This window comes from Amblyomma mixtum, chromosome 10 (genome assembly GCF_055824585.1).
Source record: "Amblyomma mixtum isolate Tamu chromosome 10, ASM5582458v1, whole genome shotgun sequence".
NCBI lineage: Eukaryota > Metazoa > Arthropoda > Arachnida > Ixodida > Ixodidae > Amblyomma > Amblyomma mixtum.
In genome coordinates this window covers 121,658,336-121,670,981 of record NC_143021.1, presented here as the reverse complement: position 1 = coordinate 121,670,981, position 12,646 = coordinate 121,658,336, and the positions used below count along the sequence as shown (strand labels likewise).

General features: G+C 45.3%; 1 protein-coding gene across 1 annotated transcript in view; it reads right to left on the bottom strand.

Annotated features, from left to right (window-relative positions):
* The window catches only part of LOC149326809 (salivary peroxidase/catechol oxidase-like), a 143,404-nt gene that overhangs the window by 13,553 nt on the left and 117,205 nt on the right, over window positions 1-12,646 (bottom strand). Inside the window, exons 12-14 of the mRNA XM_089564679.1 lie at window positions 8,828-9,052; window positions 5,972-6,141; window positions 809-914 (exon numbers count right to left, since the gene is read on the bottom strand). Of these exons, the coding sequence (XP_089420805.1) occupies window positions 809-914; window positions 5,972-6,141; window positions 8,828-9,052 (501 nt within the window). The remainder of the gene's footprint in view (window positions 1-808; window positions 915-5,971; window positions 6,142-8,827; window positions 9,053-12,646) is intronic.

Here is a 12,646-nt window from a genome sequence, read left to right as displayed (position 1 = left end):
TTAGGGGGAGGCCAAAAGGCATAGTAAGCCTGAATAGGCTCATACCCCTGGTGCACCACACAACAATGCAGCGTAAGATATGTAACAGTAACACAACATGTAAAGCAGCATACACGAATTACAATGGCAGGTTACCATAGGCACATCAAGATGTGGACCAAAATAAAAAGACATTTACATAATTGATTAGGAACACTTTCACCGGTGTAAGTTTACAAGGGTTTTACTGAAAGCTTTTCTGTTAATTTTTTCCTGAATAAGCGCTCATTTGTATACTTATGGATGAGATCTCTTTTTTCCTAGAAGTTGCCAGAACTCTTATCTGGCACAGCATAGTTCGAGAGCCATAATTTGTTCTAATTATGGGCGGCCTGGTACAATAACGTCTTAGCTGGTAGTGTATTTGGTATATCAATATTTAATATGTTATAGGTATCGGAACTAGGTACCGGAAGTAGTCAGGTGAAGGAAGGGAAGAGGAAGGAAATATAGAACAAATTATCGCAAATTTCATGGAGAGAACATTGATCTAAAACCACTGCTATCTGGTTTGTCGTATACTCAGCAAGTGTAATAATAGAAGAGCTTTAAGTGCATCCCAGGCGGTGCTCAAATCTACGTGAGAGTTCATGTGCTTGTCATATACTCGGGCCATGTTGCACAATGCTTGAATGCAACTGTCATTTGGTGAATGGGTGCGCGAAGTTCCCTTTGTTTGAGCAAACACTCCACGCGGCTTTTCTAATTATTGACGGTTGCCTTTGCCCCACTGCTACCTTAACGCGAAAGAGTACAGCGAAGGGCTCACCTGTCGCTAGGCAACAAGAAGGCATGGCGCTGAATCGTTCGTAGTGCTCGGCTGTTCTGGCAGATGACGCTGGCGAACGTGACGCTCCGGATGCTGTTCAACTGGCCTGAAAGCAGCACAGACGCATGGCTTCAGTACGCATGTGGACATTGAACATTAAAAAAAAACGTGCGAATGAACGCTGGTGGCACAGTCAATGACTAATGCAAGTAAGGCAAGAAAAATATGGAAGACAATACCGAATGCCTACAGCGATGATACACAGCGTGTAACTAGAGGGTAGCACAGAATTTCGCCATAAACACAACGTAGGTACTGTGAAGGAAGAGCTTAAATATGAAAGGTGTAGAGATGGGAAAAATAAGTCCTCTACACATACCAACAGAGCATTGTTGAAGACAAAGGCCCACAACAACATGCAATTGCCGCTGACCTCGGGCAGTCTTTTATTCACTGCACGCAGTCGTACATAACAAAAGTAGCAAAAGACAGACAGAAAAGGGAAAGGATTACAACGGCAAGGAAAACATGAAGGGTGCCCCATAGCCAAACCAGCAAAATTATCACTGCGTGTTCTAAGTGATCATTACACCACGCTGAGGGAGCCCTGTAGCGCCTGCTGTACTAATCTTGGCTGCCGAAGAGCTGCTATTCTCATATTATGTGAGACCTCGTGGCTACATCGCTTGGCTTTGTAAACATGCGACTGTTTGCGCACGAAGCAGAGGAAGGAGGTGGGATTTCCCTGCCATGCCATGTCGGACGTGCTGTCGAGTAACTACTGTGTGCTGCCACAAAATGCATAGCGATCGCAACGACTGGCTGTGAGGTTAAGCGGTTGTACGGAACAGTGTGCCACGTAGCGTGTGCTGTAGTTCGAATATCTCTCTTCTTAGGACAACGTTTATGGATAGAAAACTGTCTCCGCTCATAGCTGATATACCTAGCCCCAAAACAAAGTGGTCTAAAACGAAAACTTGATAAATGAATAACTAGCTAGGCACCACTTGTGTTTTATTTTATTCGTTTTATACATACTACTGTAAGCACTAGAAAAGAACAAATAGAGCGCAAAAAGAAATAAAATATAATCACAAGACGCTGTGCACAAAACGAGCGAACGCAGAATATAACACAAGTTTAGAGAAGGAACAGAACCATCAAAGTCTGACATAATTCTAAAATAAAAAAAAAAAGTCACCATGAAAAATATACAACACGATGAGTAGAAGTTCTCGGCATTCCATTCTTCTAAACTATAGCGCTGTTTAATATGTTCGATGGCAACTTGTTTGGTCGATCGAAAATATGTGATAAAACGGGCACTAAAATCCCCTGCTGTAGAAGGACACTTAAAGGAGGGAGTCAGGGTCCTGATTCATCAGAAACACTCCACGTAGCAATGAGTATGCAGCTGCGAGAGCTTGTATTTAAAACTGCGATGCTAGGGTCGATCGTTTTTCATTATTTGCTCCGTCGAGAGCATCCAATGCGCCGCCTAAATTCTTACGCGATCTCCCCGACTGCACGTCAAATTTTCGACATGATTTATTACTTTATTTGCTGATTTTAGACTTCCAGGTGACTAGAGCCGTCTTTTGTAATAGTCAAATTGTTGCCAATACTTCCTCCTGCTTTGCACGCATCAGGAAGCCAGATATAAGCAAGAGTCAAGGTTTTTGAGTATGCAAGGTTTTTTCTACAAAACATTCCTAAATAGCTACGCCATATTTAGTTTTCTCGAGAAGCCTGACGTTTCTCCGACGCCGGCTAAAAGACTGAGAAGCCGAGAACGAAAAGTTCTTTTTCTTAATTTATAAAAGATTTTACATCTGCAGGTTTAAAATGGACATTAAATATATACTGACAAAGAAATAAGCTAGAAACTTCTATGCACATTATTGGTCTACTAGTGTAAATATGGTAGCAGAAATAAGAGTCGGAGTGGCGCCCATTCTATCTCTCAGAATATTTCCTCTATGCCCAGCTTTTCCCAAGCCGCAACAATTTAAATATTGCTATGGGGCAGTAAATATTTATGTCGCCAAATATAGGTTCGCCCAGTGTGTTTCTGCGTGCTACGAAAGTGTTCAGTCTTTGAGAACAATTCCAGATGGTTGAGATTCCCACCTAGGGTGGATAAGATAGAATTACTTTAAGAATATGGCACAGGAATATTAAATGTTGAGCCATTGCAATAAAAGAAGCCCTTCAGCAGGATAACAAAAAGATAAAGCCGCTTCACATTGCTCACAGCTACTTCGTGAACCCTTCGGTTGCCAAACGTATTGAGCAATTTATCAATGACAAAATTATAGTCATTTTAAAATATACGATATGTCCCCATGCGGTAAAAACGAACAAAGAAATAAATAAAAAGATGAACCAAAGCACATTCTCTAATATTTCCTTTGTTCTTCGAAAGCTGTCAGGCATGTCTATCTAATATTTTATTTTTAATGAATTTCAAAATCCCGCAATTAGTGCTGGCGTCGTCTAAGCATTGTGCATTATGCACATGACGCACAGGCTTTCCTTTTCTGAGATTTATTGAACGAGGCTCAGGGATGAATTAAAACAATGTCTTTTTGGAATGGTGAAAACTGCTTCGGCTATTCTTTCTACTCGAATCTCTTCAAATGAACTGAAGTGATGATGTCGTAGCCTAAATGCAGGCAAAATTATGTAGAAGGTCTTGCCTATGGGTTACGCAGTTATAAGACGAATTTGCCAAAAGACAATATTGAGGGAAGACACAATTGTAAGACGCAATTGCGGGGACAACTACAAAAAAAATAGCAGCACGGTAGAAACATGGGGGAAAAAAACACGTTTTTTTCTTGTGATTTTTTGGCTTTCCTGGCTTTGAGCCCGCTTTTTTGCGCCTCCTTTCATCGTTCTGTGTTTTTATACGGTTCCACCGGCCTCTTGAAGTCGTTTTCCATTAATTGTTCATTCTTTTTTTTTACTAGGTCGTAAGTCCATCTCAGGCTTAGGCTGGGCAAAAATACAAACGAAAAAAGGAGCAGTGTTAAAAAAGCCCCGTCAGGGTTATTTCTTTCAACAACGTGGGCAAAAATACAACCGACAAAAGGCACAATGTTAAAAAAGCACAATCAGGGTGATTTCCTTTCAACCAACGAGTATTTAAAGGCATCAAGACTCGGTGTGTATAGCATAAAACCAAATGGGCGAGTCGACCTATGAGACAATCTTACCGAAGAGGGATATGTACAAAGTGGATTTTAAATTTAGTTTGCTCGTACTGCTAAGCATTTAAAGCCGAATTTATTCAATTCGTGATGGTCACACCTCAGGTTCAAACATTAATAATGTGATAACGTTTTTTTACTACAGCTATTTACGTCTGAGATTTTTTTATTTCAACTTGTATCTTGCGTGTATCTCTGTATCTCCCACCGGACAGTTTCAAACACGAACGCGCCTTTGTCACACGTGTAAACTTTTGCAGTTCATTAAAAAATATGAGCTTTAAAGCACGTTTAGAGTAAAAACAGTTGCACTCAACCCTTGGTGCCGGCCGCTGAACGTAGAAATACGAACATTTTCTTTCATTTCTTAGCACGTGTTATCGTTTAATTCCGGTGCAGTAACACGGAAAGCCGAGCTAGCTGGTAGGACATTATGTGAAATCAGCGCGAAACACAGCGGACACGGCAGAAAACGGGACGAGCGCTGACTATCAACTTCACTTATTCGAGAATTACAGAATGGTCCTGCAACCAAGTGCGCATGTACGTAAGTAAAACCCGACACCGAAAATCATTCAGAGTCGTCAAGGTATGACATGGATAGCAACAGATAGGTTAACAACCGATGGATAACAACAGACGCATGTGTCGCGGTTCTTATGGATGCTTCCTTCAATTCTCTTGTCAATTTATCTTTGTGCTTGTATAAGACCAAAGGTTCGTTGAACAGTGGGGTGCAAGGAAGCTTTTGGCGATAATTTCGGTGGTGCAGTGCCAAGTTTGAGGACGAATCTTTACTGAAGTAATTGTTATGTACATTATGAATGACACCTTTTATACATGGAAGGAAAGGTACCCTGTGGTTAACCTGTCATCCCCTGCTGCTTACGCTGGTTGAATTTTCTGTTCACCTTTGGACAAACACTGCCCAGCTTCAACCATTAATTTTCATGATGTCATACTGTTCCTTAACAATAACAAACTATGAACCTGCCTCTATCGGAAACCTACCGACTCCCAACTGTACCTTCACTTTAGCAGTAGCCATGTAAAGTATTGTAAAACTAGCATTCTCTACAGTCAGGTCCTTCGCTTTCGAAGAATATGCTCAGAGTCATCAGCGTTTTTCAAGAATTTCGCTGAACTTGGCAGCGTTCTTACGAAACAAAAGTATCCGGCAAGGGTCACTGACGACATCGTCACACCCGCAGGCGCATGTGACCGCGAGTCATTACTGTGCGAAACAAAAGAACCTATCTTGAAAAACCAAACTAATTTCGTCTTAACTTACTCGCCCCCTGCTCCCAACGTAACTGGCATTCTAAGAAGACATCATAATATCGTGATGCAGAGTGACTGATTAGACGGCATCTTTAAAGAACCACAGCGAGCTATATTCCGACGTGCTAAATATTTGCGAGATCTTTGAATTTCTTTCAAAGTCGCCCGTCCAGTGTTTTCCGGCTGTGCACCATGCATCAAATCTCTTTGCAAAATTTGCCTGCAAATGACGACTTCACAAATAGCTGTTAGCACTGCTTCCATCTACAGTGTAAGAATTAAATTTAACTTCTGCTGCGACAGTGAAAACGTTATTTATCTACCAGAATGTTCTCTTTATCAGCTTCAATATATACCTCAAGCTGCGACGTCTTTCAGATTGCGCTTTAACAACCATAAGGCTCACAGTGCAAGTCTGCCCCCCTCTCCGTACCCGCCGCCATTCTGAATTTCGACTTAATTTCGGTGAATTGAAAATGCCTAAAGCCATTTGCTGCCTGAGCTCGGTTCGACGCTCTTCGGGCCGTAGCTGAAGCAGAGTCTTGCGCAGTAGATCTCCTCTTCGGTCAGTACTTGAACATTGTTTCCTAATGGGCAGAGTGCGGTGGTGTCCCTCCATATGTGGGACAGATCGGTTAATGAAATCAGTCGATAATGACGGAGTGCGTGCCTTCGTTGAAGGATCCCGCCTGGCCGCGGTGCTCGTAGTAGAAGCGATCGCCCTCCTTCAGCCGGCGGAACTGCTCGGCGATGATGGCGGCGAATGTGCGTCCAACGCTGGCGCCCGGCAGAGGGTGCTCGTTCATGCCGGCCGAGAAGAGGTCCACGTCACGCACGTCCCTGCGTGTGAGGCCTGCGTGAACACTCCCGAGCAGGACGCACCATGAAGGTGTGCATGCCTGTGAGTACGACGATCTGCTCATGTAGAACGGACTGACAAGCTGTTCTGCTGACTGCGACACCGTTTTTATCAAAATGCAGCGAGTCCGACTAACAGAAATAGAAAATTAACTGAGAACCGGTTAAAAATACTGCGTAAAGCATGGTTCCTGAATTAAGGGATAGCGGCTTCAGCTTTATTTGCTATTGTATAGAGAGCTAGATGGCGAACCATCGCGAAATTCTGCTCCCGAAGACAGCATGTGCGGCAACTCTAGCACCACGCTCATGCGCCTAATGATGCCTACGCAGATACATCTTAAGTGGTGGTATCTCCCAACATCGTTGCCCAGTCCGGCCCAGAGATGTGAAGGCCTGAAAAAAACACTGCAACTTAGGAAAAAAAACGTGTTTTTTGTTTGTTTGTTTTCAGACGAGAAAAAATGGAAAGAAACATCGAACATTTCACAATGCAATTTCAAGGTTTTGTTATTGCTTGCTTTCAGTTTAGGTTTTTGTTTTTGCTTTGAAAACCACTGCAGTGTGCATCGTTGAACGTCTGGAGAGCAGACGTCATCGCCGGTGCTCGGTAGTGCTTTTAAACCATTCGTGTTGCGAGTACGCGGGTTTAAGGCCAGGTCACATATAAGATGACTTAAAAACACATTAATACTTGAACTCAGTGCTGAAGTAGAACAAATTGGCCGCAAATTCTACACAGCGACACACACGGCATAAATAACATAGGCTGCTGTGCACGTAAGTGGTTTTAGCCAAATACAAGCCTAGCTTCTTAATTTCCAACGTAGCAGAGTACAGGAAATCCGCAGGAATTTGATCCAGGACAGGAATCTGGGACTCAGTGAAGCACGTGACCCCATCTAACTGGTGGCAAGGCCTTTCCACCAACCACCCGCTAACTCCTCTGGCTTGCCGACTGCTGCAGATACCACCATCATCCGCCAGCTGCGAACGAAACTGGTCACGTTTCGAAAACGTGCTAACAAGGATTCGCAACAGGCTTTGAGGGGAACGCGTTCGAAAGCTCGTGTATGTGCAGTCGAACCTAGCAGTGGACACAACTTCAATCCATGCTGGTGCGTGTAGTGCCGCATCCAGCGACAGTGACTCTGAGTCCGATGTGGAGCGACTTATAGATCAGTTTTCATGTTCCCTTTCTCGGTGCAATAGAACAAGAAGTTCGTTTCACAATATGACATCTATAACTGCATATTCGACTGAACTTCGGGGCATTATCATTGATCGTTGTGCTGCTGCAAATAAATCTGTTTTTGACATGTTTTTCAAAATTTCCAATTTTTCATGAAAAAAACCCTGAAAAGAATGGTTTTTTTCATGCCATTCAAAATTTCTTGAAATTTTACATCTCTAGTCCGGCCGGTGTCGTGGCAAGAGACACGTGGCCAGGAGTGCACAGTTCACTAAAGCGTTACAAATTAGTGTTTCATATAGAATTGTTCAATTTTCGGAGCCCATGCATGGAAAAATATATGCAAATGCATGTGCTCGACACGTGTTTTTCATACGGAAGGATTTATCTGGACAGATAGCGCAATAGAGGCACAGAGAAGAATTCCACAAGAGGAGCGCTACCTTGCATAAATCTTACCTTCTTCGGTACTTAAGCGCGGCGATATTACTCAATATGCATTATTCTCTACAAGTAGCACAACTCTTCTTTCAATTTCATTAAATTTTTCATGTGGTTGTCGTATCCCTTCCGTACAGTTTCCTCGCGATTCCCATAGGGAGTGCATGGCGTCATTTGGAGCATATAAGCATATCAGATTTCGACTTCTCCAGACGGGATTTTCTGGTATAGTTCGCTCGTTCAACCCGGCTTCTCTACACAACATACGGAACCCACATGGAATTGTGTAGTCGTCACTAGGGCCATTCATTGGCAGTGCGTGCGCACCACAGGGGAACGCAAACGGAAAACTGGGGAGAAATACAAACTCACCTGCTGAATATATTATCGCGTTCTAATAACAGACATGATATTCAGATTGCCAACGAAGTTGACACAAGTATAACAGCTGTGTGGCATTTTAGTGAGTGCGCTACAGCGACATGAAGACGCGGGTCCCTGAGGCCAGCCTGCACCGCTGTTCCGCTTCAAAACGGCAGTCCTGTGCGGTCTCCGCGTCCCGGATTTAAAGCGATAGAACAAACCTCTTATGGACCCAAACATTCTCAGCAATAAATGTGCCTTTTTCTGCTCAATACAAAAAGAGACTGTACGTTGAGGCTCATACTAGACCTCGACAGCATGAATACTGTATTACTCATGATGAAGGAAATCTAACTGAAATAACTGAAACGGGTTCGGTACCAAGAAACAAAATAAAAAAATATTTAGGAAAGATGAAAACGGAAAATAAACTAAAGAGATGAAAGTTGGCCCCCCATCATGGCGCCCCAGTCAAGAGTACATCAAGAAACCCAAGAAAATCACAACAATATTATTACGTACCAAAAAAATATAAATTTTAGATTTGCGTCCAAGTCTTTTGAAAACCGCCGCTGTCACTTGGTCCAAAGGGGGGCACCAACTGGGAGTTTTATTCTTGCCAGCTATTTGGTACGTTTTTGAATGCCTGCTCTACGGTGCGTTTCCACTCACTCGTATATGTCTGCGTACAGCTCGGCCACGTCTCTCGGCATCAAGTTGCGGCGGTGCAGGTCTTCAAAGCTGCTCACAGAGATGCCGAGCAGGCGCCGCGCATACTCCACGTACGGCGGCGTCCCATGGTCCCGGCCCCTCTCAATGTCTATGGCGAACAGGTCGAGGCCGAAGGGACTCCCCGGGTGCCGGAAGAGCATCTGCGTCACAGCCCGGTCTCCCAACCTGCAACAAGAGCGGAGCAGTGCGTCGGTAACGCTGGCAAAGCCAGAACAAACAGCGGAGGATACTGAGTGCGTTCAGATGTACGGAACAGTCTTACGTTGTTCATGAAAGTGGATTAACACAACGGGCCCAATCACAGATCTTGAGGACGAGGCGCGCGTCATGGAATCATGCACACCAACTTGTGTCCGCGTGCAAAGCGAACGCAAATGGAACGCGCTTTTGATGCGATAGCATTGGGTGGGCCATGTAGGCGAAAACTGTCACGTTATCTGTATTTAGGAGGATTTGCCTCTTTCCGCCCGCCACCTATCAATCGGCCCGCCGCCTCTGCCCCTTGCCGCTTGTAGGGAAGAAGAGGGGCGCCCCGGACAAAGGATGGCACAGAAGAAATTAAAATGACTCAGACAGCAGCGGGACTACGTGCAAACACAAAACAAAGCCTCCTGAAGACAAATGTGTGCAGAATTCAGGCTTGATAGAGCCAGGCTATCTCGTATTGCTAGAGAACAGCAACCTGAGTCTCACAAGCCCCACTGGAGCCTGCCTTTGAAACATCCAGCGGAGGGGCGCGTAGCTTAACCGTTGCGCCACCGTGGTATGAGGAATCGCCGTTGTCTAATAACGTGACTCATTTTGCGTCGTTCCGTAGTCAGAATTGAAGCAGAGTCAGATTTGGAATATGTTCGAGCAGGCGAAGGAGGAATTGAAGCTGAATCTGAATTTGATTAAATTGGCGAGTGAAAGATTGCTATCGCATTTACTCCGCATCTGTCTGATTGTACACTAATAATATTTTCTTCCTTCTTTTGCTTTCTTCTATTTCTGCTTACGTCTCTAATTTCCTACAAGGCCAGCATCAAAGCACTACCGCTATCTGGTGTTGCGGCACAATATGGGTGTACGGGAACCCCTGTCGAATACGCCGTCGTCGAATCACTCCGTGATATATTGTTTTCTGAAATAAGTAACTTATCGCGATGTAAATTTCCAGCTTAGTATGTTCAATATATTCAAGGCGCTTACTTATTCTGTAGGCAATATTTCTGCCACCCAGCCGCCAACCGCTGTGTTCGCGAGAGCTTTGCGCCAGTGGGTTCCTGCTGCCTTTAGCGGTGTGACAGACCACGACATCGAGGACTGGTTGGCATGCAGGAGCACCCATAATGAGCCGGATGACGGCTTGAAAGTCAAAGTTATTTTTTACCTCAGGGACGTTGCGAACCTGTGGTTGCGGAACCACGAGGTCGACGCCAACACGGGGCCGACCTTCAAGACCAGTTTCGCCGATGCCTTCGGCAGGCCTGCGATGAGCAAGCTGAGCGCGCTCAAAGACGTGTGTGATCGAGGGCAGCTGCCTTGTGAGAAGTTCACGAGTTGATGAGGATGATTTTTATGGCTCAAGGACATCTGTGCTCAAAACGCGTCATGACACAAGGTTCGTTCTTTTACTCAAGGTTGGGTCAAAGACCATTTCTCAAGCATTTATCTCTAAAGAAGCAGAGCACCAGGCAGGGACATCCTCGTACACGTTGCACCACCAGTAGGTACCCGACGGCACTGGGGATCGATGCATGTGAGGCATATGCTCATATGCCTCACATGCATCACATGCAGGAGGCATATGTCTCCTGCATGTGAGGCATATGCTCAAACGACTAGGCCACAGCTGCGACCATCTTCAAGGGCTAAATCGAGGATGTTGTGACCTCAGCGCGCATGGGCATGCTGCTATGCCAGAACGCGCTAAGGTCCACCACAATGAGAAGCATACTGAGACGCGCTCCGGATGCTCCTGGCAGAAAAATCCAAACGCCCATTCTCGAAGACATCACAATGCCACATCTGCGACTAACCACGCAAGAGATGCCTTTTCATTCGCTCTCCGCTCTCGCATCGGTAGCCGCTTACGGCACTGACGTCCGAACCGTCGCGACTGCTAAACCAGATCGAGCAGTTTATTCGGGAGGGAGTTGCGCGCCAGCTCTCTCTGGTGCTCCTGAGTCACCTTGTTGTCCCTCCTCTCTTGGCACCGTTGCAGCAAGTCATCCGAGACCAACTCGCTGAAGCCCTTCCATCTCTTTATCAAGTTCGTGCCGTTGCTCCATTGATCTCCGCCGAGGCCAGGTATCCCCACTCTCCTGCTATTGATGCCCCTTTGACCTCCATATGAGCGGCAGTGCGTCTCAAGCCCCTCGCGTCAACAGCTAGCCAGCCCGTCTTGCGACTGGCTCAGAGTCTACGCACGGCATCAGCGTCTCCTCCCAGCCCTCTTCGCAGCTTTAAAAGCTTTGGTGCACATTGGATGATCGCGTTATTGAGGAGAAAGCATTAGATGACTATGTTGACGTCGGAAGTGTCCGCAAAATCTGTCGCCAGAAGTTGGTCCCTTGTGACGTCGTCGGCCATATGACGCCATGACACATCACAAGAAGAAAAAAAACGTTAGAGATCACCGCGGCACTCGCATTGGAGAAATGCGCAAGCATGAGTTTTCAAACTTCGCGCCAGGCTTCATTTTAAAACTTGGCGCTCCACGTTAGCTCCGCGCACACTTCCGGTGACGTGTAGCCGCATTTTCCGGCGTTTTCGAATTTGGTGCCACTTTTGCTATGGCCCCGCCCACTTTCTGGACATTTTTGGCTCTAATTAAATAACTAATTATCCCACCCTCTGATTTCTCGCACGAGATTTATTGACGCTCTGTCCGATGGTACTATTATTTTTCGCATAAACGCATTCATTCGGACCTAATCGGGCGGACAAGGCCGTGATGACACGAAACCGTGTGCATTTTGGACATTTCTGGCTGCAATTAAGTAACTAATTAACCTACCTCAACCCCCCATTTTCCCGTACTAGTTTTTTGATGCTCTATTCGATGGGGTATCACTCTTTTTCGCATGAACCCATTCTTTTGGACTTAGTCATGTGGACAAGCTCCGCAAAGATATCCATACAGTGCTTACGGATTTAGGACATTTTTGGCTGTAATTATTAACTAATTATTCCACATCAACCCCCCTATTTCCTGAACGAGAGTTTCTGATGCTCTATCTGATGGTATCATTCTTTATCGCATAAACCTGCTCGTTCGGATGTAATCGTGCGGACAAGTTCCGCAAACATAGCTATACAATGCTTACGCATTAAAGACATTTTTGGCTCTAATTAATTAACAAATAAACCTACCTCAACCCCCCGATTTTCCGCAGGAGATTTTATGATGCTCTAGGCGATGGTACAATTCTTTTTCGCGTAAACCCATTCGTTCGGACGGAATCGTGCGGACGAGCTCCGTAAACAGAGCCATACAATGTTCATGCAATAATAATAAAGAAAAACCTGGAGCCTAGATGGCAATGAAACCCGGGTTGTTGGCGTGCGAGGTGACGCAAAATTTAGAGATGACGTCACACCCCAGCTGAATCACAGTCGCTGCCACGTGCAGAGAGGAGTAATGACGGAAAGAGACGCGCGGCGCAAAACCGCGTCCACCGAATCGACGACGCTGGTTTGAGCGTATTCTTGCTGAAGTGAGGATTTGACGAAGTAGCTGGTCGAACAAGGATATGAAAGCCGCTTTATCAAACA